General features: G+C 45.4%; 1 protein-coding gene across 1 annotated transcript; it reads right to left on the bottom strand.

Moving 5' to 3' along the window:
- Positions 1-316: 316 nt before the first annotated feature.
- Positions 317-26,486, bottom strand: ankrd33bb (ankyrin repeat domain 33Bb; the record flags this gene model as incomplete). Its single annotated transcript, XM_084327634.1, has 5 exons — positions 317-982; positions 2,361-2,524; positions 2,988-3,128; positions 7,276-7,405; positions 26,007-26,486. The coding sequence occupies 5 exons, from the start codon at positions 26,484-26,486 to the stop codon at positions 317-319; spliced, it is 1,581 nt and encodes a 526-aa protein (XP_084183760.1).
- Positions 26,487-26,949: the final 463 nt, after the last annotated feature.

Raw genomic sequence — 26,949 nt, 5'->3', positions numbered from 1 at the left:
TACAGTATGTCTAACCATAACCATAGCATGCGTGCGTGTGTGTGTGTGGGTAGGTAGTGTAGTGTAGTGTAGTTGTGTACATTTATACAATATATAAACTATATGGCTATAACATAACATAGATAATGTAAATGTTTTCTTTTGGTCGATTAGTAATTTTATTACGTTTTCTGTTGACCTTGTTGCCTTTTGAAGTCTTTCAGTTCTTCTTCTCTCCTTCACCTTTGTTGTCTGCTCTTCCTCCATTTCTTCACCTCCTTACCTTCATCCTCCTCCTCCCTGGCCTCCTCCTCTCGGCTCCCCCTCTTCTGGAGTCTCACCTCTTCTTCTTCATCAGCAGCAGCAGCTTCTGTCTCTCCTCCTCCTGCCTCCTCTCCTCCCTCTTCATCTTGTAATTCCACTTGGGGATCTGCAGGTGGCTCTCACCGCCCCCCCTCCTCCGGTGGGCCTTGCCGGGGATGAAGCTGCTCGAGGGGGCCTTGCAGAGCCGGACCTTGGGCACCACGATGCCGGGCCTCACGCTGCTCCTCCTCATCATGTTGAGCGGCAGCAGGCTGGCCCTCCGCATCGCCCCCGAGGACACGGCCACCACGTCCTGCAGGACCTGAGGCTGCAGGCTGGCTCTCCGGTCCCTCTTCTTGGGGACGAGCAGAACCCTGGAGTTCTGGAAGAGCCTCTTGTAGTTGTTGAGCCTCTCCGGGCCCAGGAGCTTCAGCTCGTCCAGGCGATACTTCCTCAGGATCTCCTGCACGGCATGGCGGCGCTTGCCGAGGCACGGCGGGCTGCCGGGGCAGACGGTGCGGCAGGCGGGCGCGATGAGGGGGCTGGAGAGGCTGGTGGTGACGCGCACCATGTGGTCCAGGACCCCGTCGTCCACCGGGTCCACCTTGGCGCTGAGGTAGAACATGAACGGACAGCACACCAGGATTCTGGTGAAACGCCGCCAGCGGGACCTGGGCTCCTGGGCCCGTGCCACCAGCTCCTGCAGGGAAACCAAACCAGAGACATTTTACATAATATACATGTACATCATCATCATCATCATCATTCATCATTCATTACATTTATATAGCGCTTTTCTAGACACTCAAAGCGTGGTCGACTTGGTAATGTAATGGTAGATTTGGTAATGGAATGTGGTAGATTTGGTCATTTAATGGTAGATTTGGTAATATAATGGTAGATCTGGTCACATAATGGTAGATTTGGTCATGTAAAATGTGGTAGATTTGGTCATGTATTGGTAGATTTGGTAATGAAACGTGGTAGATTTGGTAATGTAATGGTAGATTTGGTAATGTATAGGTAGATTTGGTAATGTAATGGTAGATTTGGTAATGAAACGTGGTAGATTTGGTAATGTAATGGTAGATTTGGTCATGTAATGGTATCTTTACAAGATACAAGATTCCTTTATTGCCACACAACCAGGTTGGTGGTATTCTTGATCGGTACAGAGTGTAATAGCTCTAGAATACATAAAACTGGAACATACATGTAGATACAAATACAGCACAACATGACACGATAAATACAGCACAGCACGACACAGCACAACATAAACACACGGAAGAGTCTAGTCCATCAGGTCAGGAGCTTGGTTAGTGTAAGGGGGAAGGGGGAGAGGGGGGCCAAGGGAGTTCAGGGTCCAAATGGCGGTTGTAATGGCATGTAATGGCAGATTTGGTCATGTAATGGCAGATTTGGACATGTAATGGTAGATTTGGTCATGTAATGGTAGATGTGGTCATGTAAAGTGGTAGATGTGGCCATGTAAGGTGGTAGATGTGGTCATGTAAAGTGGTAGATGTGGTCATGTAAAGTGGTAGATGTGGTCATGTAAAGTGATAGATGTGGTCATGTAAAGTGGTAGATGTGGTCATGTAAAGTGGTAGATGTGGTCATGTAAAGTGGTAGATGTGGCCATGTAAAGTGGTAGATGTGACCATGTAAAGTGGTCATGTAAAGTGGTAGATGTGGTCATGTAAAGTGGTAGATGTGGTCATGTAAAGTGGTAGATGTGGTCATGTAAAGTGGTAGATGTGGCCATGTAAAGTGGTAGATGTGACCATGTAAAGTGGTCATGTAAAGTGGTAGATGTGGTCATGTAAAGTGGTAGATGTAAAGTGGTAGATGTGGTCATGTAAAGTGGTAGATGTAGCCATGTAAAGTGGTCATGTAAAGTGGTAGATGTGGTCATGTAAAGTGGTAGATGTGGCCATGTAAAGTGGTCATGTAAAGTGGTAGATGTGGTCATGTAAAGTGGTAGATGTGGCCATGTAAAGTGGTCATGTAAAGTGGTAGATGTGGTCATGTAAAGTGGTAGAAGTGGTCATGTAAAGTGGTCATGTAAAGTGCACCTCTAGCATGGGCCACTCCAGCTGGAAGGAGTCACAGAACTGCTCGGCGCAGGGCTGGGCCATCAGCCGCTCCATCAGGAAGGCTGTGTCGTGCCGCCCGGTGAACAGAGCCCACTCACGGGAAGTAATTTTACGGCTAAAGTCCCGCGCCTCCACGTCCCCTCCTGGCCAATCAGGGAACAACACCAGAGTCATTACAGGGTCCACTATACAAGTCAAAGAGAGCAAGGGAGAGAGGAGAGAGGAGAGAGGGAGGGAGAGGAGAGAGGCAGAAGAAAGAGGAGGAAGGGAGAGAGGAGAGAGAGTGGGAGATGAGAGAGGAGGAATAAAGAGGAGGGAGGGAGAGAGGAGAGAGGAAGGGAGAGAAGAGATGAAGAAGAAAGAGGAGGGAGGGAGAGAGGAGAGAGAGAGGGAGATGAGAGGGGAGGAATAAAGAGGAGGGAGAGAGAGGAGTGAGGGAGGGAGAGGAGAGAGGAAGAAGAAGAAAGAGGAGGGAGAGATAGGAGAGAGGGAGGGAGGGAGAGAGAGAGGGGGAGAGAGATGGGGGGAGAGAGAGAGAGCTAGCTAACATCAGTGCACCTACCAGATAACATCAGTGCACCTACCAGCTAACATCAGTGCTCCTACCAGATAACATCAGTGCTCTGACACACTCTGCTCGCCCCTGCATGGCCGCCTTCATCATTGCCGTGAACCCGTGACAGTTCCTCCTCTCGATGTCCAGCCCAGGGAAGTAGTTGAGCAGGTAGTTAGAGATCATGATGTGACCTGAGATACAAACAGGTAGTTTAGCAGGTAGTTAGAGATCATGATGTGACCTGAGATACAATCAGGTAGTTTAGCATGTAGTTAGAGATCATGATGAGATAAAAACAGCAGCAGATCTTTGAGGTCAGGAGGACGTCGTCATCACAGCCGGTAAGTCATTCAATAATCCTATAAAAGAAAATAGAAGGCCTAAACAGTAACTTGACCCGCTGTGTCTGAGACCAGGGAGGAGAGACCAGGGAGATCTCAGCTGTGAGGAAAGACCAGAAAGATCTCAGCTGGAGGAAAGACCAGAAAGATCTCAGCTGGAGGAAAGACCAGGGAGATCTCAGCTGGAGGAAAGACCAGGGAGATCTCAGCTGGAGGAAAGACCAGGGAGATCTCAGCTGGAGGAAAGACCAGAAAGATCTCAGCTGTGACCAGAGAGATACATACAGATGATACTGCGGTTGTACTGGGCAGCTCCTAGTGGTCAACAGTGTCAGACTGTGTTTGTACTGGGCAGCTCCTAGTGGTCAACAGTGTCAGACTGTGGTTGTACTGGACAGCACCTAGTGGTCAACAGTGTCAGACTGTGGTTGTACTGGGCAGCTCCTAGTGGTCAACAGTGTCAGACTGTGGTTGTACTGGGCAGCTCCTAGTGGTCAACAGTGTCAGACTGTGGTTGTACTGGGCAGCTCCTAGTGGTCAACAGTGTCAGACTGTGTTTGTACTGGGCAGCTCCTAGTGGTCAACAGTGTCAGACTGTGGTTGTACTGGACAGCACCTAGTGGTCAACAGTGTCAGACTGTGGTTGTACTGGGCAGCTCCTAGTGGTCAACAGTGTCAGACTGTGGTTGTACTGGGCAGCTCCTAGTGGTCAACAGTGTCAGACTGTGGTTGTACTGGGCAGCTCCTAGTGGTCAACAGTGTCAGACTGTGGTTGTACTGGGCAGCTCCTAGTGGTCAACAGTGTCAAACTGTGGTTGTACTGGGCAGCTCCTAGTGGTCAACAGTGTCAGACTGTGGTTGTACTGGGCAGCTCCTAGTGGTCAACAGTGTCAGACTGTGGTTGTACTGGGCAGCTCCTAGTGGTCAACAGTGTCAGACTGTGGTTGTACTGGGCAGCTCCTAGTGGTCAACAGTGTCAGACTGTGGTTGTACTGGGCAGCTCCTAGTGGTCAACAGTGTCTGACTGTGGTTGTACTGGGCAGCTCCTAGTGGTCAACAGTGTCAGACTGTGGTTGTACTGGGCAGCTCCTAGTGGTCAACAGTGTCAGACTGTGGTTGTACTGGGCAGCTCCTAGTGGTCAACAGTGTCAGACTGTGGTTGTACTGGGCAACTCCTAGTGGTCAACAGTGTCTGACTGTGGTTGTACTGGGCAGCTCCTAGTGGTCAACAGTGTAAGACTGTGGTTGTACTGGGCAACTCCTAGTGGTCAACAGTGTCTGACTGTGGTTGTACTGGGCAGCTCCTAGTGGTCAACAGTGTCAGACTGTGGTTGTACTGGGAAGCTCCTAGTGGTCAACAGTGTCAGACTGTGGTTGTACTGGGTGGTTCCTAGTGGTCAACAGTGTCAGACTGTGGTTGTACTGGGTGGTTCCTAGTGGTCAACAGTGTCAGACTGTGGTTGTACTGGGAAGCTCCTAGTGGTCAACAGTGTCAGACTGTGGTTGTACTGGGCAGCTCCTAGTGGTCAACAGTGTCAGACTGTGGTTGTACTGGGCAGCTCCTAGTGGTCAACAGTGTCAGACTGTGGTTGTACTGGGCAGCTCCTAGTGGTCAACAGTGTCAGACTGTGGTTGCACTGGGCAGCTCCTAGTGGTCAACAGTGTCAGACTGTGGTTGTACTGGCAGCTCCTAGTGGTCAACAGTGTCAGACTGTGGTTGTACTGGGCAGCTCCTAGTGGTCAACTGTGTCAGACTGTGGTTGTACTGGGCAGCTCCTAGTGGTCAACAGTGTCAGACTGTGGTTGTACTGGGCAACTCCTAGTGGTCAACAGTGTCCGACTGTGGTTGTACTGGGCAGCTCCTAGTGGTCAACAGTGTCAGACTGTGGTTGTACTGGACAGTTCCTAGTGGTCAACTGTGTCAGACTGTGGTTGTACTGGCAGCTCCTAGTGGTCAACAGTGTCAGACTGTGGTTGTACTGGGAAGCTCCTAGTGGTCAACAGTGTCAGACTGTGGTTGTACTGGGTGGTTCCTAGTGGTCAACAGTGTCAGACTGTGGTTGTACTGGGTGGTTCCTAGTGGTCAACAGTGTCAGACTGTGGTTGTACTGGGAAGCTCCTAGTGGTCAACAGTGTCAGACTGTGGTTGTACTGGGCAGCTCCTAGTGGTCAACAGTGTCAGACTGTGGTTGTACTGGGCAGCTCCTAGTGGTCAACAGTGTCAGACTGTGGTTGTACTGGGCAGCTCCTAGTGGTCAACAGTGTCAGACTGTGGTTGCACTGGGCAGCTCCTAGTGGTCAACAGTGTCAGACTGTGGTTGTACTGGCAGCTCCTAATGGTCAACAGTGTCAGACTGTGGTTGTACTGGGAAGCTCCTAGTGGTCAACAGTGTCAGACTGTGGTTGTACTGGGCAGCTCCTAGTGGTCAACAGTGTCAGACTGTGGTTGTACTGGGCAGCTCCTAGTGGTCAACAGTGTCAGACTGTGGTTGTACTGGGCAGCTCCTAGTGGTCAACAGTGTCAGACTGTGGTTGCACTGGGCAGCTCCTAGTGGTCAACAGTGTCAGACTGTGGTTGTACTGGCAGCTCCTAGTGGTCAACAGTGTCAGACTGTGGTTGTACTGGGCAGCTCCTAGTGGTCAACTGTGTCAGACTGTGGTTGTACTGGGCAGCTCCTAGTGGTCAACAGTGTCAGACTGTGGTTGTACTGGGCAACTCCTAGTGGTCAACAGTGTCCGACTGTGGTTGTACTGGGCAGCTCCTAGTGGTCAACAGTGTCAGACTGTGGTTGTACTGGACAGTTCCTAGTGGTCAACTGTGTCAGACTGTGGTTGTACTGGCAGCTCCTAGTGGTCAACAGTGTCAGACTGTGGTTGTACTGGGAAGCTCCTAGTGGTCAACAGTGTCAGACTGTGGTTGTACTGGGTGGTTCCTAGTGGTCAACAGTGTCAGACTGTGGTTGTACTGGGTGGTTCCTAGTGGTCAACAGTGTCAGACTGTGGTTGTACTGGGAAGCTCCTAGTGGTCAACAGTGTCAGACTGTGGTTGTACTGGGCAGCTCCTAGTGGTCAACAGTGTCAGACTGTGGTTGTACTGGGCAGCTCCTAGTGGTCAACAGTGTCAGACTGTGGTTGTACTGGGCAGCTCCTAGTGGTCAACAGTGTCAGACTGTGGTTGCACTGGGCAGCTCCTAGTGGTCAACAGTGTCAGACTGTGGTTGTACTGGCAGCTCCTAATGGTCAACAGTGTCAGACTGTGGTTGTACTGGGCAACTCCTAGTGGTCAACAGTGTCAGACTGTGGTTGTACTGGGCAGCTCCTAGTGGTCAACAGTGTCAGACTGTGGTTGTACTGGGAAGCTCCTAGTGGTCAACAGTGTTAGCCTGTGGTTGTACTGGGTGGTTCCTAGTGGTCAACAGTGTCAGACTGTGGTTGTACTGGGTGGTTTCTAGTGGTCAACAGGGTCAGACTGTGGTTGTACTGGGTGGTTCCTAGTGGTAAACGGGGTCAGACTGTGGTTGTACTGGGTGGTTCCTAGTGGTCAACAGTGTCAGACTGTGGTTGTACTGGGCAGCTCCTAGTGGTCAACAGTGTCAGACTGTAGTTGTACTGGGCAGCTCCTAGTGGTCAACAGTGTCAGACTGTGCTTGTACTGGGCAGCTCCTAATAAAAAATAACTAATGAAAGATACTAACTATAATAACCCCGGGTGACCAGGGGGGGGGGGCATCTCCTCGAACCTCAAACCCCTCAAACTTCCTCCTTTAATGCTGCTGGGTTTGTGTCACTTCCCCTGAGGTGTCATGGAGGTGAGATCAATACCTCATTTAATGAAGCAGAAAATGTACACCAGTATGGAGCAATTCATCACTGACCACAGAAAGAGATTCATTAATTTTTACAGGTGGGGGGGGGGTGGGATGACTTGGAGGAAGGACTCTAACCAGTGACACTAAACACTCAGTGTTTACCTGCTTGTGCAGCGGTCAGTGTTTACCTGCTTGTGCAGCGGTCATGAGGGCCGTGTTGCCCTCGTTGTCCTGCCAGTTGATGTCGATGTGCGGACACTGAGCAAGAGCCATGACCACGTCCACGTAACCCTGGTAACACGCCACGATGAGTCCCGACTGAAACACACAAGCAGGGGGGCTGAGTTACCTCACAGCTAGAAGGTCCTGGGTTCAGTGGTTAGTACTGTTACCTCACAGCTAGAAGATCCTGGGTTCAGTGGTTAGTACTGTTACCTCACAGCTAGAATGTCCTGGGTTCAGTGGTTAGTACTGTTACCTCACAGCTATAAGGTTCTGGGTTCAGTGGTTAGTACTGTTAACTCACAGCTAGAAGGTCCTGGGTTCAGTGGTTAGTACTGTTAACTCACAGCTAGAAGGTCCTGGGCCCTCATTTATCAACGTTGCGTACGCACAGATATGTGCGTAACCCGTGTGTACGATCATTTCTAAGCAAAGTGTGTGACTTATCTATTTGAACGTGAACTTGACTTTGTGCGTATATTTACGCTCAGCTCAGGGCATGCGTACCTGGCGCTCGGCGGTAGAATATGGATACTGCAGACGGACGGCATATGCTCTCATCAGTTTCATGCATTAGTTTCAACGCGGAAATAAGCTTTCGTTCATTAGTTTGACTGACGTGTTCTGTATGACCCCCGTAATTCATTATAGTTCATTGTAAAATAGCAACAGTAGTGTAATTATGGTCAAAACCCTATAAATAGCATTTGGAATAATGGGTCTTTCCTACTGAATGAATGCAGCATGGTTTATATATAGCGTTATCGGAATATACGGGGTGTACTGACTGCGCTCGGCGTAACTCAACTCGTTATTATTTTGCGCATAGATTGCAGAAATACGGGAAGGTTTTGATTATATTTAGAAGGCTTTGCCATTGTTAAACGAAACAAGTGGAATTTCGAAGCTGTAAGCAGAATACAAGTCATATGAACACCCATGATATAGTGTTCTTCCCCCTTCCTACTGTATAAGAAAGAATTAAAAACGCATTGCAACGAGAACAGAGGTTATTTGTTGAGTTTATGTGTATACAAAACCCTTGCAATAAATGTGTCTTAAATGAATGAAAAGCATACATGCTCTGGATACAGGTAGCATATATCGTGTGGGTGATATGACTTGTATTCTGCTTGCAGCTTCGAAATTCCACTTATTTCATTTTGTGTCAAAGCCTTTTAAATATAAATCAAAACGTTCCCGTATTTCTGCAATCTATGCGCAAAATAATAACGAGTTGAGTTCTAACAAAGAACGTATTACATGCTGGGTAGGCTGATAGAGTAAACTGTAAATGAAATAGCCTATAACATTATAAAGGATAGGCTATAATGGCAGGGTCTTCCCTACCTTTATTCCCCAGAGCCCCACGATTCCTGGGAGACATATAGGAATATGATATGATATATTATATATTGATTGATTGAAAACTTTATTAACAGATTGCAGGGGGTGGGTGGGGGACACTGTACACTGTACATTGGAATACTGACAAAGCCATACTTGGTAATTTACTGTACAACTGGGTTAGGACATTTGTGGGGGCCAGTTTCGAATTGCAGTCTCCCGTAGGTGTTCTTTGAGAGTGTTTTTGAAAGTGGGTAGTGATTCACATTCCTTTACAGCTTTGGGTAGGGCGTTCCACATTGATGTGGCATAATTGCAAAACGTGTTTAGTCCCTTGTTTGAGCCGAATCTGGGTTTAACATGATTTGTGGAGCTCCCTCTGGTGTTGTGATCGTGGTATTCACTGACCTTTGGGAAGTATTTTGACATGTACATGGGTATATCAAAGTAGGGTAGCCGGACCAGCACTCACAGGTTCAATGTTTTTTAATGGCAGCCTGAATAAAAAGCAGACATGTTTCGGACAATGTTCTTCTTCAGTAGTATCGCTAGCCATACCACTGAAGAAGGACATTGTCCGAAACATGTCTGCTTTTTATTCAGGCTGCCATTAAAAAACATTGAACCTGTGAGTGCTGGTCCGGCTACCCTGCTTTGATATACTGAACTTTATGGGATTACAGCACCCAGTGTGAGAACTTGTGAGCGCGGTCTAACTTGACTACATGTACATGGGTACCTTGGTCGTGTAGTGTATCTTGTAGACCAGGCCCATTGCAAGTTGCTGTACTCTGTCGTCTACTCTAAGCCATCCTAGGTTGTCAAAGTGGGCAGGGGTGAGGTGGGTTCTAGGAGTCAGGTCAAGCAGTAGTCTGACTAGTTTGTTTTAAGACGTTTGTAATTTGGTTTTTAGTGCCTTTGAGGTGCTTTGTTACCATGAGGTGCAAGCATAGTCGTAGTACCCTTGAATGAGTGCTCCTGCCAGAGTCTTCAGGGTATTCTTGTTTACCAGAGAGGAGATCCGGTACAAGAATCGAGTTCATTGGTTGACTTTTTTTTATTACATTGGATGCCATTTTGTCACAGGAAAGATTAGCCTCTAGGATGGAACCCAGGTAGGTAATTTCATCTTTCCTTGTGACAATATTGTCACCCACTGTAACTGAGAAGCCGTCGGTCTTGCTGAGTTTGTTATTTGAACCGAAGAGAATGGACTCTGTTTTGCCCATGTGTAATGATAGTTTGTTATCGGCGAGCCATATGCAGATTTTGCCTAGTTCCGAGCTGAGGGTTTTTTCAACCTGTAACTTGTTCTTGTCAGAGACCAGCAGGGCTGAGTCGTCCGCAAACAGGAACAAGTTTCAGTCACAGGCTGACGACATGTCATTTGCATAAATTAGGAACAGTAGCGGTCCTAGTATGCTTCCTTGTGGAACACCACAGCTCACTGGGAGGGGGGGGGGGGGTAGGGTACCGTTTACCTCCACCATCTGTTCTCTCCCCTCCAGGTATGCGCAAGTTACTGTCGCATAATGTAGGCTATGGCTGCTATTATATGTAATTCATATAGGCTACCTAATACCGACAACAAAATAGATTGTATGCCTCTACAAATCATGTTATACCCGGTAGCCAATCGAACAAAACTAATAAAGGCATTCATATTCCAGCATGGTTATAATGACACACCAACGGCAAACAGTGGTTAACGAGCGGTCTTTATTAGTATTTTGACCTGTCCAGGCAGAATTGCAGCAATGGTCTTAGGGAGTCGTTGATATCTGACATCACCGTGTACAAGTCCGCCTTTTATTTATCCCATAACACGGGTTGTGTCTTCTTGGTTGACAGCGCCTCCGTGAACAATCTCGCTCATGGAGTTTCTCATAGTTCGCTTGGGTCAGTCCATTATTTCACATCCCATGGGGGTGTTTCATTACCATATATGGATAATCATGCACGAGCATTGACGGTAAGAACAAATGGTATTTATCAACACGGAGGAGCGTAGGACCTGTGTACGCACGGTTGATAAATCCCAATATTTCTGTGCGTACACACGTTCTAAATTCTGTGCTTAAGTACGAAAATAGAACACTTTCTAAGAATTGTTGATAAATGAGGGCCCTGGGTTCCTGACAAACCCTTAGCTGCCAGAGTTGTACCCTTCCCTTCCTGCAGACCTGTAATGTAAATGTATAATGTGCATTGTCCCTGGATAGAACATTTAATAAAATAAATATTCTGTATTCTGGTCAACAGTGTCAGACTGTATTCTGTATTTTTGTATGACAACTAATAAAGAAACTTGAACTTGAACTTGAAATATAACCTAAAATCAGTACATACAACTGTTGTAATGGGAGCACTGAGAACACTTGGCTGATGGAAGCGAGACGCCGGGAGGCTTGATCTTAGACTGATCCGTGTCATTGTCTCAGGCCCTTCGCTGTGACCCAGGCTCTTAAGAGCCTTCATCCCCGTCCAGGTCTCCTAGGGTCAATTGGATAGATTTCTGGATAAACTGCTCTCATTAGAGAAGAGGCCGTGCTGGATGGTAGACTGTGTTTATATAGCGCTTTTATCTAAAGCGCTTTACAACTTATGCCTCACATTCACCCAGTCACTCACATGTTTACACACAGATGGTGCCAACCTGCCTGACCGGGAGAGGTTAGGACTTAGGAGTTAAGTGTCTTCACTCAAGGACACTTCAATCTGCCTGACGGGAGAGGTTAGGAGTTAAGTGTCTTCACTCAAGGACACTTCTACCTGCCTGACTGGGAGAGGTTAGGACTTAGGAGTTAAGTGTCTTCACTCAAGGACACTTCAATCTGCCTGACGGGAGAGGTTAGGAGTTAAGTGTCTTCACTCAAGGACACTTCTACCTGCCTGACTGGGAGAGGTTAGGAGTTAAGTGTCTTCACTCAAGGACACTTCTACCTGCCTGACTGGGAGAGGTTAGGAGTTAAGTGTCTTCACTCAAGGACACTTCTACCTGCCTGACTGGGAGAGGTTAGGAGTTAAGTGTCTTGCTCAAGGGCACTTCTACCTGTCTGATCGGGAGAGGTTAGAAGTTAAGTATCTTGCTCAAGGGCACTTCTACCTGCCTGACTGGGAGAGGTTAGGAGTTAAGTGTCTTCACTCAAGGGCACTTCAACCTGCCTGACGGGAGAGGTTAGGAGTTAAGTGTCTTGCTCAAGGACACTTCTACCTGCCTGACTAGGAAAGGTTAGGAGTTAAGTGTCTTGCTCAAGGACACTTCTACCTGCCTGACTAGGAAAGGTTAGGAGTCAAGTGCTCAAGGACACTTCTATGTGCTGCCCGGGAGGAGGCAGAATCTAACCAGGAACCTTCCGATTACCAGACGACCCGCTCTACCCCCTGAGCCACTCAGAGTAAAGGCAGAATAAACAATAAAGGTAGAATAGAACAGTGGTTCTCAACCTGAGTGTCGCTGAAAAGATACACAATATACGCGGGGGGCAGGGGCACTCTCTCATTGACGGAACACAGTGTGAGAAGAGCATTTATGCGGGTGAACACCAGAAAGGCGGCTGGCCCAGATGGGATAACAGGACGTATACTTAAGTCCTGTGCTAACCAGCTAGCCCCAGTGTTCACCACCATATTTAATCTATCCCTGGCTGAATCCGTGGTCCCTGCCTGCTTCAAGGTGTCCACCATAATACTGGTACCAAAGAAATTAAGCTTAAGGTTAAGCTTAGGCACTCTTTCGAAGTTGGTTAAGGTTAGAGTTTGTCTTAGAGCAGGGCGATAGAACACCAGCCCCGATTCCAAACTCTAACCTTAACCAACTTCAAAAGAGTCGCCTAAGCTTAACCAGTGATAAACTAGGCATTAGGTAGTTTGCATGCCGTTCGAGGCGGAAATGGGCAAAGACACAGGCGTCACGCGATTGGGCGCACATGTCACATGATCAGAAACGTCAGTGGCCAATCAGATCGCACCAGAAATGTCAGTGGCCAATCAGATCGCAGAACGCGAACGCGGAACTGGAAATCCGTTGGTAAAAAAATAGACGCGGCCAGGTTCAGCTCCAACTCCATAGTGAAGTTTGCGGACGACACAGTGGTGGTGGGGCTGATCTCTGACAACGACGAGAAGGCCTACCGGGAGGAGGTTGATGTACTGGAATGCTGGTGCCAGGACAACAGTCTGCTCCTGAACATTGGTAAAACCAAGGAGCTGATCGTGGATTTTAGGAGAACACAGCAGGGGACACACACACCACTGAGGATAAACGGGGCTACCGTGGACAGGGTGAGCAGCTTCAAGTACCTGGGGGTCCACATCTCAGAGGACCTGACATGGACACAACACACATAGACTCAGTCGTAAAGAAGGCGAAGCAGCGCCTCTACCACCTGAGACAGTTAAGGAAGTTCAGAGTATCGGGGAAGATACTCCAGTCCTTCTACTCCGGAACTGTAGAGAGCATCTTGACTGGAAACATCACTGCCTGGTATGGAAACAGCAAGGCACAGGACAAGAAGGCCCTACAGAGAGTGGTGCGCTCAGCTGAGCGTACTACGGGTATTGCACTACCACCCCTGCAGGTCTTATATAACAAGAGGTGCAAATTCAGAGCCTGCAGAATAATGAAAGACCCTCACCACCCCAACAACAGCCTGTTCAAGCTGCTGCGGTCAGGCAAACGCCTGCGAACACCAGCAACTAGGACAGAGAGACTTCGGCTCAGCTTCTTCCCCCAGGCCATCAGAGTCTTGAACACTGAACTCTCCACACACAAGCACACATGAGCACACACACAACACACACACTGTATACAGGGCCGCCTCAGGGGGTGTGCGAGCAGTGCGGTCGCACAGGGCCTCGCGGGAAGGGGGGCCTCGCAAAAAAAAAAAAAAAAAATTTATAAATTTTTTTTATTATTATTTTTTATTTTTTTTATTTTTTTTTGCGAGGCCCCCCTTCCCGCGAGGCCCTTTTTCATCACAGACCTAAAATCTAGTTTTGCTTATATGCTTATATATTTCACATTAGACACGTTTGTAGAATGTGTCTGACTTGTTCCTGGGTCTGCAGTCCTGCAGCTGCAGACATACTCACTATTGGAGCTCAGCCTCTGGGGTTCTGCAGCAGCATTGGTTTCAACGAAGGGAGTGGTTTTACTTACATCATGTGTAGACAGTAGACAGTGTAGTACGCCGGCAGCGTGAGTCGGCTGCGTTTGACATTTTCGCGCGTGCAGCTTTTGACTATGCTTAGTTATGCCCAATAGCCAAGACGAAGAAAGAGGTCGGTCATTATCAGTCGGTCGGTCACCAACCAAGGAACGTTGACGAAAGGCCTCTCGCTAGCGGGACAAATGGCCGGAGCCTTTCATGGTATAGCCATGTCGGCTAGTAGCTAGCTTAGCTAAATGCTAACTAGCGTTAGCTAACCTAGCGAGGCGAGGCGAGTGGATGTCTTTTCAAAAGAAGGAGGAGACGACGTTGATACTGCGTTATGGTGAGTCAACTTATGATTATATACCCGCCGTGGACCTGAGTCACCTGACCCTATCTCTCTTTCTCTCTCTGGAGCTAAACTGGCCGACTAGCTAATAGTACTACTAGTAGCTAACGGTGTGTGCCTGGTGTCAGCACCTGGCTGTATGTAGCCGCATAGCTTGCTTCTGTGTTAGCTAATGGTTAGCGATAGCCTGGTTGAGCTAACTGTTAGCCAGTTAGCTGTTTAGCTTCGACGTTAACTGCCGGCTGCGCTCGGCTGGGAAAGTTCGTTTGATGCTATCAGTTAGCCTTGAGTTAGCTGTTAGCTTGTGCTACGACCATTGACATTAGCCGTGAGAATAGCAGGGGGTTCTGGCACTCTGACTACGACATCATCTTTGACAGAAGATGTAGTCGGGCCTGCACCATGACAAGGCTCTGGCCATAGCTTCTTTTTGTCCCGCCAGCGAGAGGCCTTTCGTCAACGTGGAGACCTTGCGGCCTTTCGCCCTGCGTTCATCGTGCAGGTAACTTGGATTAATGAAAATGTCATGATGACATTACCCCACTCTTCCTTCCTTCCCCTCCCGAATGTTTTGTTAATAACGATGTTTTTTTCCAGGCAAAACATATGCTACTTCACAACATTTGGAGATACGACATGTGCTGTGTGTGAATGGTCGTTTGTGTAGCTTGGGTAGCGTTGGGCCGTTGGCCAAAGCTGTGTGTCACGTGGCCTGGTGTCACAGTACCTGGCTAGCCTATTTAGCTGATGTCGGCCATTGGCTCCTTGCTGCTTTGGTTTCTCTGTTGACCCTCTTCTTGTTGATCTTTGTCCTTTTGAATCTCTCATACATGCTATAGTCTCTCTCTAACACACACACACACATGACAAACACACATGTTCTCTCTCTCTCTCTCTCTCTCTTTCTAACACACACAGTCTGCCTATGGCGGCCTTTCTCGATGGCTAGGCTGTGCTCAAGGATCTTCAGTCACAGTGCTCAGGTATTCTGCCACTGTGTACTCTCTGTTTAGGGCCAAATAGCATTTCAATTTCTTTCCAATGTGTCTCTCTCTCTCTCTCTCTCTGTACACTGTATATTGACTGTAGAACGGGAGCTCTCTCTCGCTCTCTCTTTTGCTATATGTTGACTGTATCATGCCCCGCCTCGGGCAGCGCTATTATTTAAGAATATGTTGACTGTATAAAAAAAAAATATATATATATATATATATATATATATTTTTTTTTTTTTTTTTTACCTTGGGGGGGGGGGGGGGGGGGGGGGCCTCGCGTTAAATCTCGCACAGGGCCTCGCATTTCTCCCAGGCGGCCCTGACTGTATACGCTCACACACTAGCAGTCACTTTAGCATGAACACACACACACATGCTGCACACGCTCACACTCAACGGTCACATTACACAATGAAAGGTCACTTTAAAAACAAGAACGGGAGTGGTTCTTGTATAGTAAACAGATGGATATAGCAAGCTAGCATAAGGACACATAGTATAACTGTAGATTGTATAGTATATCATTGTATAGTAGTGTACATAAGACCCAGTGCCTCATCCGTAGCTAACATTGTATTGCACTGTATCGCAGGACCTTAGCATGTCTTACCATGCTTTTTGTAAACTTTATGTACATATACCTGTTATGTCTTATTCTTATTACTTGTATATTGCACAAATGTCTTATTCTCATCCTATTCTTATTATTACACAATCGTTGCGGGCAAGACCCCCCGCATTTCACTGTATGCTTGTATGCCGTGACAAATAAAACTCTTGACTTGACTTGATTTAAAAATTGCGATGTTTGTGTTTAAGGCATTAAATGGTCTGGCCCCTCAGTACTAGTGGTGGGGGGAAATATCGATACGTAGTAGTATCGCGATACTTTGCGTGCCGATACTGTATTGATACAGGGACGCCAAGTATCGATATTTAATTATTTATTTATAATAAAGAAAATATATATATATATTTTTCGTATTTTGTCTTTTTTTTTGTATAAGGAAGTTGCATTGTTCATTTCAATACCTGTAATAGTACAGTAGTCCACAGACGCACACATGTGCAATATGACTGTAATACAAACAGTTCAGTTTTTCAGGTACATGCAACACAGATTACAGTGTTTACATCTGTCTGCATGAGAAAATACCATGTTCTGCAATAAAAAATTATTGAAGTGAGATGAACAGACTGGACTTTATTTTATTAGATAAAACATGTTGACAAAGTTTTACTTTGCAGTTGAAAAAAGGTAATAAATCGCAATATATCACAATATTAATATCGCAATACTCAGCATATCGCAATATATTTTGCATCGCAATACTATCGTATCGTGACTCAAGGTCATCAAACTAACTAATTTTAGATGTCCCAAGGTCTAGGCTAAAAACAAAAGGTGACCAAGAACAGTCTTCCACTATAAATTAGTACTACTGAGTAATAGTGCTATCAGATGTTTACCTGGTGTTAACCCTGATGAAGACATGACCACATATCAACTCATATGAACCACAGTGCAACTCATATGAACCACAGAGCAACTCATATGAACCACAGAGCAACTCATATGAACCACAGAGCAACTCATATGACCAGAGCAACTCATATGAACCACAGAGCAACTCATATGACCAGAGCAACTCATATGAACCACAGAGCAACTCCTATGACCAGAGCAACTCATATGACCAGAGCAACTCATATGAACCACAGAGCAACTCATATGACCAGAGCAACTCATATGAACCACAGAGCAACTCATATGAACCACAGTGCAACTCATATGGCCAGAGCAACTCATATGAACCACAGAGCAACTCATATGAACCACAGAGCAACTCAAATTACCACAGATCAACTCATATGAACCACAGAGCAACTCATATGAACCACAGAGCAACTCATATGAACCACAGAGCAACTCAAATTACCACAGAGCAACTCATATGAACCACAGAGCAACTCATACAACCAGAGACCAAAGGTTCCCATTTCCGTTCCATCTCCTTCAGTGTCCTTGAGCAAGACACTTACTCCTGACGAGCAGGTTGGCACCTTGCATGGTTTCCTCTGCCGTGAATGTGAGCACCAGCACGCCATGTATCCAGTCAGGTGCATTTCACGTGGGCAAATGGGAAGTAGCGAGGGGATACATGCAGGCAACATGTAAACAACAACAACATTCATTTTGGAACCACCAACATTTATTTTATGATCAATTCATTAATTAATAATCTTTTGGGGGGAAAAGCAATTGTTTTATTCAGCAGCTTTCTAAAAGCTCTGTGGATGTTTTCTTTTTTAAAGGATTACTCTACGTAAATGTTTAATCTATAGCACCTGTAATATTGAATTTGAATCTGAATCTGATCATATTTGTATGGTGCTAGATAGTACAGCTGCACAGTGCACGCATCAAGTAACACCAATCCAATGTCGGTGTACGAAATACTTGGTAACTGAATATCTGTGCTTAAAGCTTTACCTTAATATGTTTTTTTTAACAGGCTGTGTCCCAGAGAGGTTTCTCCACAGGTTGGAGGTCAAAGGTGAATGTAGAGAAGTCGTGCTTGCAGCCTAGTAAGTGTATCTCTCTTCGCCAGGGGAATTCCCCTTTGGCTGAGCGGTAGACATCTGGTTTCCCAAAGAGAGGACCTGGATTCCAATCCAGGAGGGTTACCACCATAAATACATTAAGAGTGGGTTTGGCTAGGGCGGCTGGGTGACGAAGTGGGCAAGGCGCTCACCACCAACGCAGGAGATACGGGTATCGAGCCCAGCTCTCTGCGTTGCTTCCGGCTTGGCCGGACGGCATACTAACACAATTGGCAGTGTTAGAGGGTGGGAAAGCCGGTGGGTGGGTCTTGGTCGTTGTAAACAGCGACTCCTACAGTTCGGTCGGGGCGCCTGCTCAGCGAGGAAAGGATCTAAGGGGGGTAGTGTGATCCTTCCACACGTTACACCCTCTCAGTGAGAGTCCGCGCTGCCAGGTGAAAAGAAGCGGTTGATTGGCTACACATGTGTCGGAGGAAGCATGTGATAGCCTCCACTCTCCCAGACCGACTGTAGGGGGTAGGTGCGCAGCGACCAGGAAGGGGATTGGGAATTGGCATAACGACTAACATTGGGATGGGAGAAAAAAACTGAGGAAAAAGGAGGGGGAAAAAGATAAAAAAATAAAAATAAAAATAGTGGGTTTGGCTGGTCCTTAATAGAACAAGAGCCTGACACTCAGGTGGCTAAAGTTAACTTCAGACGAAAGTGTTTTATGACAATAACCTCCTCCTCAACGCCAGCCAAACCTCAAAACCCCCGTATTAATCTCGCAAACCCATAATCACCACAGACTCCTTCAAATTTCTTGGCACCCACATAAGCAACAACCTCAAATGGAAAACCAACACAGACCACATCCACAAAAAAGCCAATCAAAGATTCTTCTTCCTCCGCCAGCTAGAAAAATTCAGAATCAGAAAACATCTCCTGCTCCGTTTCTACCAGGCCATCATACAAAGCATCCTCACCTTCTCCATAACAGTCTGGTACAGCAGTCTGGACATTCACTCCAAAAACAAACTGCAAAGAATAATCAATAAATCCTCCAAAATAATCCGCACCCCTCTTCCATCACTCGAATCACTCCACCGCCAAAGTACAATAAGAAGAGCAAGACAATTTTGCTCTGACCCCACTCACCCAGCACACTATATCTTCCAGCTGCTGCCCTCCGGGAGGCGCTACAGAACCCTGACCACCCTGACCCCACTGCCATACAGACATTGAACTCCCTGTAGCAACCCCCCTACTTCTGCTGTTATGGGCATAAACTGTGATATTGTGGTCTTTGTATTATGTATCTATGTATTTAACTGCATGTAGTATGTATAATGTATGTATTGTAACTAAGTGATGTTATTAAATGTTCTATGTTGGAACAATGCAATGTTATGCACTGAAAACAAATTCCACCAGCCTGGCTGGGTGGTCATTAAATAATCTAATCTAATCTAAACCATGTAACAGGAAGAAAGACTCAGGTTTTAAACAGAGTAAATATTTGTATTGTTATTACCTGCATTGCTTTTACCCTTTTTCTTATTCTCTGAGATACGGAGCTGCTTCTTCACCTAACACTGTTAGTCCTGTTCCTTCACCTAACACTGTCAGTCCTGCTTCTTCACCTAACACTGTTAGTCCTGTTCCTTCACCTAACACTGTTAGTCCTGCTTCTTCACCTAACACTGTCAGTCCTGCTTCTAATCTTCACCTAACACTGTTAGTCCTGCTTCTTCACCTAACACTGTCAGTCCTGCTTCTAATCTTCACCTAACACTGTCAGTCCTGCTTCTAATCTTCACCTAACACTGTCAGTCCTGCTTCTAATCTTCACCTAACACTGTCAGTCCTGCTTCTAATCGTCACCTAACACTGTCAGTCCTGCTTCTAATCTTCACCTAACACTGTCAGTCCTGCTTCTAATCTTCACCTAACACTGTCAGTCCTGCTTCTAATCTTCACCTAACACTGTCAGTCCTGCTTCTAATCTTCACCTAACACTGTCAGTCCTGCTTCTAATCGTCACCTAACACTGTCAGTCCTGCTTCTAATCGTCACCTAACACTGTCAGTCCTGCTTCTAATCTTCACCTAACACTGTCAGTCCTGCTTCTTCACCTAACACTGTCAGTCCTGCTTCTAATCTTCACCTAACACTGCCAGTCCTGCTTCTAATCTTCACCTAACACTGTCAGTCCTGCTTCTAATCTTCACCTAACACTGTCAGTCCTGCTTCTAATCTTCACCTAACACTGTTAGTCCTGCTTCTAATCTTCACCTAACACTGTCAGTCCTGCTTCTAATCTTCACCCAACGCTGTCAGTCCTTTAGAAGCTGAGAGCTGTTCCTTCACCTAACACTGTCAGTCCTGCTTCTTCACCTAACACTGTCAGTCTTGCTTCTTCACCTAACACTGTCAGTCCTTTAGAAGCTGAGAGCTGTTCCTTCACCTAACACTGTTAGACCATTGGGAGCTGAGAGCTGCTCCTTCACCTAACACTGTTAGACCATTGGGAGCTGAGAGCTGCTCCTTCACCTAACACTGTTAGACCATTGGGAGCTGAGAGCTGCTCCTTTACCTAACACTGTCAGTCCTGCTCCTCCACCTAACATTGTCAGTCCTGTTCCTTCACCTAACACTGTTAGACCATTAGGAGCTGAGAGCTGTTCCTTCACCTAACACTGTTAGACCATTAGGAGCTGAGAGCTGCTCCTTCACCTAACACTGTCAGTCCTGCTTCTAATCTTCACCTAACACTGTCAGTCCTGCTTCTAATCTCCACCTAACTGAGTGTTCCCAGCCTTCCCAGAGACAGTCGCATTTCTCTCGTCTCCCCAGGCTCCTCAAGGCCGTTCCTACCGCCGCCTCTACTGCCTCCATGAAGCCTGACGCTGCTGTGCTCTGTGCTTTGTGCCGGTTATCGGACTATACTCAAATCAACTCGAAATGGATCTAATCAGTGGATTGCATATTTTCGTCAAGGAAGCAGAATAAGGCTAACCCTCTCTGCCTCTGCGACATTTCAATCGGGCTACCAACTTGAAGTCGTGGACATTTGGATTATCGAAGCTTTTGGGATTGCAATAAGAAGATTTTGGATCGGTTTACCGTGCACAGGACCTACCAAAATGAACTGATTAAGACACTTGGACACTTCGACTAATGCATTCAGTCATTTGGACGGAGTTGTTAAAACTCACTCCACTCAAACCAATAGAGTTGTAATTCACTCTACTCAAAATCAAATTTAAATCGACGTGACTGGGGAAATGTTGCCAGTCAGTCAGCCAAAACAAATTCCTGGACGACTCCAAGGTCAAACTGAGAGCTGCTGGAGTCGAAGGCCCTCTTGGAGATAAGAGTGGCATGCGGCCCCCCCACACCCAGCCCCCTCCCCCCCACCCCCCCTCCTACGTGTATGGCCCAGCGCCTCACGTTGGTGATGGCAGCTAACTCGTATGCGTGCTGGAGGGGGGAGCCAAGGCTGTCTCGTCAACCCCCAGCCCCCCCCCCCCCCCCCGGTGCTCCGCGCCAAACATGGCAGCGGTAATACGCATACGTCTGTCTCAAAGAGTCCTGCATGTATAACAAATGTGAATTTATGACTGTGTGCCATTATTACTATCAATGTAATAATTGTGGAATATTACTATAATGAGCTGTATGTGTATGAACCAAGCATCCTTTGTGAAGCACTTTGGTTGACAAGTGTCATGTTTAAATGTGCTATATAAATACATTTGATTGATTGATTGATTGACTGTTAGACCATTAGGAGCTGAGAGCTGCTCCTTCACCTAATTGTCAGTCCTGCCTCTTAGCTGCTCCAGTGTGTCTGGTGTCATGCTCCTTCACCTCCCATCTGTTGCCAGAGAGGCTTAACCGACTGCTCCCGACATTCCTCGAGGATTTGACTCCTTAAGGGATGAAGGCCCCCCCCGGGTGCTCAACACCTGATCTTGGCTCAGTTTCAACCCTGTGACGGTGGCGGTCGGGTGAGGAGAGAAAAGCTGAATGGACGCTGCTGGATGGCGTGGGGGAAACAGTGTTTGTTATCGTATCGGTGCTTAGTGGAGGTTAGTGCTTTGCTGTCCTGCTCTGTGAAACTGCTGACCTCACAAACACACAGAGGAAACCAAAAGCTGAAAGCTTAACATCCTAAATCCAAAGTACAAATGATCAATTCAAATCACAAAATAATCACAACTACCCACCTCATACTATAGTCTACCCATACACTTAATACACCTGCATATAAAATATAACTCTGTATGATAGCATGTACAATAATGCTGTATATACTGTATATATATATTTATATTTACCGCATATATATATATCATCTGTCTGAATATACCTGCATATAATCCTTTCTATATACCTACTTATACACCTGCATATAACCTATAACTCTGTATGATAGCATGTACAATAATGCTGTATATACCATATATATATTTATCCATATATTATTTCCATTATTATTTATCCGTCTGCACATACCTGCATATAATTATTTTTACATATCTGTAGATACATTTTTACATATCTATATCTGTACATATCCCTTACCTACTCTTACTGGTTACGCTGCTGGCCAGTATGACTTACTACCATAGTGTCTTTATACCTGTATCACTGTACATATTAATACTATAACTCTGTACATACATCTGATTAGCACTATTACTCAGTAGTACACATTTATATATTTTATACCCAGTTTAATCACCTGTACTTGGTTTAAATCTATAATGCCTAGCCATTTCACATCAGTCTCTAATTGCTTTGATTGATTTTAATTGTTTAATTTATTGACTTTTCTGTTTTTATATAGTTTTTGTATTATGGCATTGTAAATGAGAGCCTGCTCCCAATGATCTTTCCAGATTAAATAAAGATTGAATGAATGATTCAATTAATATATATATATATATATATATATATATATTAGTGCTGTCAGGCGATTAAAAAAATTAATCTAATTAATTACAGGATTTGTAATTAATTAATCGAATTAATCGCATTTTAATCGCATAACCATTTTATGCCTGATATTCTATATTATATAATCATATTTCAAATTGCATGTGTCCGGATGGCAGAATTCAGTACTGTATCTACAAAACCTTCTGTTTAATCATCTTCCATCTATTAATTTGCTTAGATTTTTCAGGTCTGGTCAATTTGAGCATGGTGTTATTCACAGTCAAAGATACAAAAGAATTGATTGATATTCTCATTTGGTTCATTACAATTTACTCAAAATAAAATTTTCATTCAACAATCACCGCGCAGATTGATTGATTGAATGAAAATGTTATTAACAGATTGCAGAATGGGTACAATACAGTACGGCACACAATTGTTAAGGGGATGCAGACCAGGGTGCAACTTGCACCGTGCAATCCATTCTTTGTGGATCTAGCCCACAGTATTTCTGACACTGGGAATACATTCCCTGAGATTCATAGATGTCCCTAGAATCAGATACCAAGAACATGCAAATGGACCATATTAAAAAATAAAAAAGTCTGTAAATGTGTATTCTACATTCTTATGGAATGAATGAGATACAAAAAAAAAATATTTATATAAAAAAAAAAAAAAAAAAAATTTGTTTGTAATTAATTTTGAGTTAATTTTCATAACGCGATAATTTGCTGTGTAATTAATTAATCTAATTAACGCGATAAACTGACAGCCCTAATATATATATATATTAATTGAATCATTCATTCAATCTTTATTTAATCTGGAAAGATCAAATATACAGTATATCCTTCACCTCTAGTTCATTGCTGGTTTAAATACTTCTATTCTATTCACATATATGCTTACTACATGTATCTAATCTATTCTATGCACATATATGCTTACTACATGTATCTATTGCTATGTCTGCCCATCACAAACACGCAAACTGTCTAACGCCTGTCGCCATCTCCCTGTCTCTCTGTGAGTGGCCGTCTCGTGGCGATAACCAAGGTGGTGGATGTACCGGGCCATGGTGATGGCCAAGATGATCTACGTCGCCCCCATACTTCAAATGGATCCGAACGGAAGACATACTCATGTGCAAACGGAATGACTCTGATATTTTGAGCTCTGAGCCTTGACATTAACTTTTATCCTATTTTCATAATAGCGCTAGTTTCCCTATGCTTTTTCTTTTGTTGTTGTTGTTCTTAGCTCTATTCTATTTAAATCTTTCAAAAATGTTCTTTTGTACCCCAGTTGCTATTGCATGTACATATTTGTTTTATTACACGTATATGTACATACATACCAACTATTTCGCCTGTTTTATTCTCCACCCATCGATCATCCATAGCAAGACTACTATTACTGACATCCAAGAAGGGGGATCCCCCCTTGAACGGCCCTTCTAAGGTTTCTCTCCTCCACATTGCATGTGGTGCTTTTTTCCTATTGCTAGGTTTTTAGTGGGTTTTTCCTTACCTTCAATGAGAGTGTTGCATTTATTTAGTCTACATTTATTTTGGATTTCATGGTGGGTTTTTTGTTCTTGAGTTATTGTGATGTTTCTTCTTGACTTGTTTAAAGAAGACTTGTCTGGCCCATGGGGACATTAACACATTCCCTGCCACTGGTTATATCGATCAATATAGCCAGTCTGCCACCACTCTAAGCCTATGGAGATGTTCACCTTCTTTGCAGGGCTATAACTTTTTAAATTGTATTGCTAAATTGACATTACTATGGCCCATTCAACATCGATTATCTATCGTTCAGGATGTAGGAACGTTATACTTTTTCATTCATATATTCATACAAAAATACCTTCTAGAATATAAGTATGTTTTTATCGTTTTCTGCAGTAATTCATAGAACGTGAGTTATAGGCATAAACTCATATATAGATTATCAATTGCCGTTTATTCCCGATATACGCTATATTAAAAAATGCAACTGTATATGATCCTATACGTTATGCGTCATCATGCGCGGATGAAAGGGGGGGAGGTCGTTTATAATTCCGTGATCGTCAGTAAATGCTTTATGTAGTATGGGTGATATATTGATCAGATCGGTTTGCAGTGAAAAGAATAAACAATTGGGCTGAATTTAATCTACGCACAGCAGCCATATCCTGTTTACCAGTGTAACTCGCCCGACCATCCACCAGGCGGCGGTATTGAGCCATCGTTGTATTGAGCCGTAGGGTCCAGCTGCAGCGCCGGAGGTGTATATATGAATTATGAATGCCATGGCGAAAAAATTAAATATTGATCTCAATATCGCTGTACAGCGTGGTCTGGCGGTCAAAGCATGGCGGGCAATAACGTTTTAAAGCGTTTCCGGCGGTGGATGTGTTAACTGTGATTGCGGACCTTACCATTTTTTTAAATTTGATTCATGATATACATATATATTTGTATATGTACTTAAATGTGCTGTGTAATATTTAATCAGTTGGAATGAGGACAATATACACTCAATCCACAAATAATGTGGATAAGTAAAAAAGAAAATGAGGAATTATTTATCCAAATGACTAATAATGTAATATAGTAATTCAATGGGTGAGTCTAAATTACCAATAATAATGTATAGCAATTGAATGGGTGAGTCTAATGACTAATAATAATGTAATATAGTAATTTAATGGGTGAGTCTAAATTGCACTTTTCTTTTTTCTTATTCCACCATATTTGTATAGGGAGGTGTAGTCTGACCCGCGCGGTCCACCCGTTTAGGGACCCGTTTAGGGATTGGAAAATGGATTATCGGCTATTGTAATAATTATGCCTCATGAACATTGGCAAGCTTTCCATTTTTGCACAAAATGAGTTCCCTTCTATCATTAACATTATTGTTTAAGAATTTTTGGTTGAAATAAAATTTGACGTAATTATTTTACGATTAATTGCGAATATTTTCATGTTGAGCTATAGATTGTGGATGAATACGCACAGAAAGGTACACCATGCAAATGTTCATGCTTTATTTGTTTTAAACGAGACGATTTAGAAATGGGCAATGGGGAAATACATTGCGATTTCAAGCGAGGTGGACCGGCCGGAAACAACAATGACGTAGCCACTACACCTCCCTATAGAGTGTACTATTGAGGGTCCTCATTCAAATCTATTAAGTAGCTACGACACATAGCACCTCTAAGACGACGCACGAGACCATTAGCCATCTTGTGAGAAACCATCTTGTATCTTTTTGTTTCATGTTGACGTTTTGAGGTCAATCAACTACCCAGTTTCCTCTCTCTCTTTCTCCCTCAGTGAAAAGTGTTGAACCTTGACACCCACTCTTCCGTTCCTGTCCGTCTCCTTCACTTCCTCCTCAGTCACCCCCTGCCGCACCATGACCTTGACGATGACGGGGTTGTTGTTGCTGCAGGCCCGGAAGAAGGAGATGACCTGGGGCTCCGGGTTCTCGGGGCTGTCGGGCCGCAGCAGGAAATGCCTCTGCTTCAGCTCCTCATCCGGTGGGTAGAAGGAGTCGTCCGAGGCGATGCTCCTCGTGTCGGGGTCGTGGTCCGGCAGCGACTCGAAGTCCAGTTCCTCGAACTCCTGATAGACGTCGTCCTCGTCGTCCTCCCAGTACTCCGGGTTGTACTCGAACCTGGAGCGATCCGTCTCTCTGTCGTCCTCGTCCCCCTCGGACAGCTCGGAACCCTCCGATTCGTCCGCGGGCTCCAGGATGGGCGTGTACATGACGGGTGTGTACATACCGACTCCATTCTGCCGCGGCTTCACGACGTCTGGCTCCTCCGTTAGCGATACCATTTACCCAGCCTCCCCCACCTCGCTGGTTTGAGCCCACGTGGGGGGAGGTGCCAGGTCAGAGGTCCTCAAGGTTTAAACCACCGCCCCCCCCATTCGACACAGGGGCCGGCCGGTTCTGAACCGTTGCTCCTCTTGGCCTCTTCCGAGGCCTCGTGTTGGAAGGCGGACTCTGAGAAGCGGTCACAAGGAGACACATGAAACACCCGGGATCACTGAGCCTGTTTCCGATGCTCGATCCAGTCCTTCATCCTGAACACGGGTCTCTCAGAGGCCTCATGGAGGCGACGGCATAGGACTATTCTTTTGTACGCCTCGTCATTCGGGTCATTACATTCCAGACTGTTGTACAGACAAACTGTGAAAATAACTATTGGATCCAACCTGCACCTCAGAAGGTTACAATCCAACGCTTCTTCATTCATTCAAGGCGACAAGGTGCCTCTGGACGCTGAGTGCAGGCAGG

Source organism: Notolepis coatsorum (genome assembly GCF_963971535.1).
Source record: "Notolepis coatsorum genome assembly, chromosome: 13".
Taxonomy (NCBI): Eukaryota; Metazoa; Chordata; class Actinopteri; order Aulopiformes; family Paralepididae; genus Notolepis; species Notolepis coatsorum.
The sequence above is the reverse complement of the archived record's forward strand: the minus strand, read 5'-3'. Positions and strand labels throughout refer to the sequence as shown.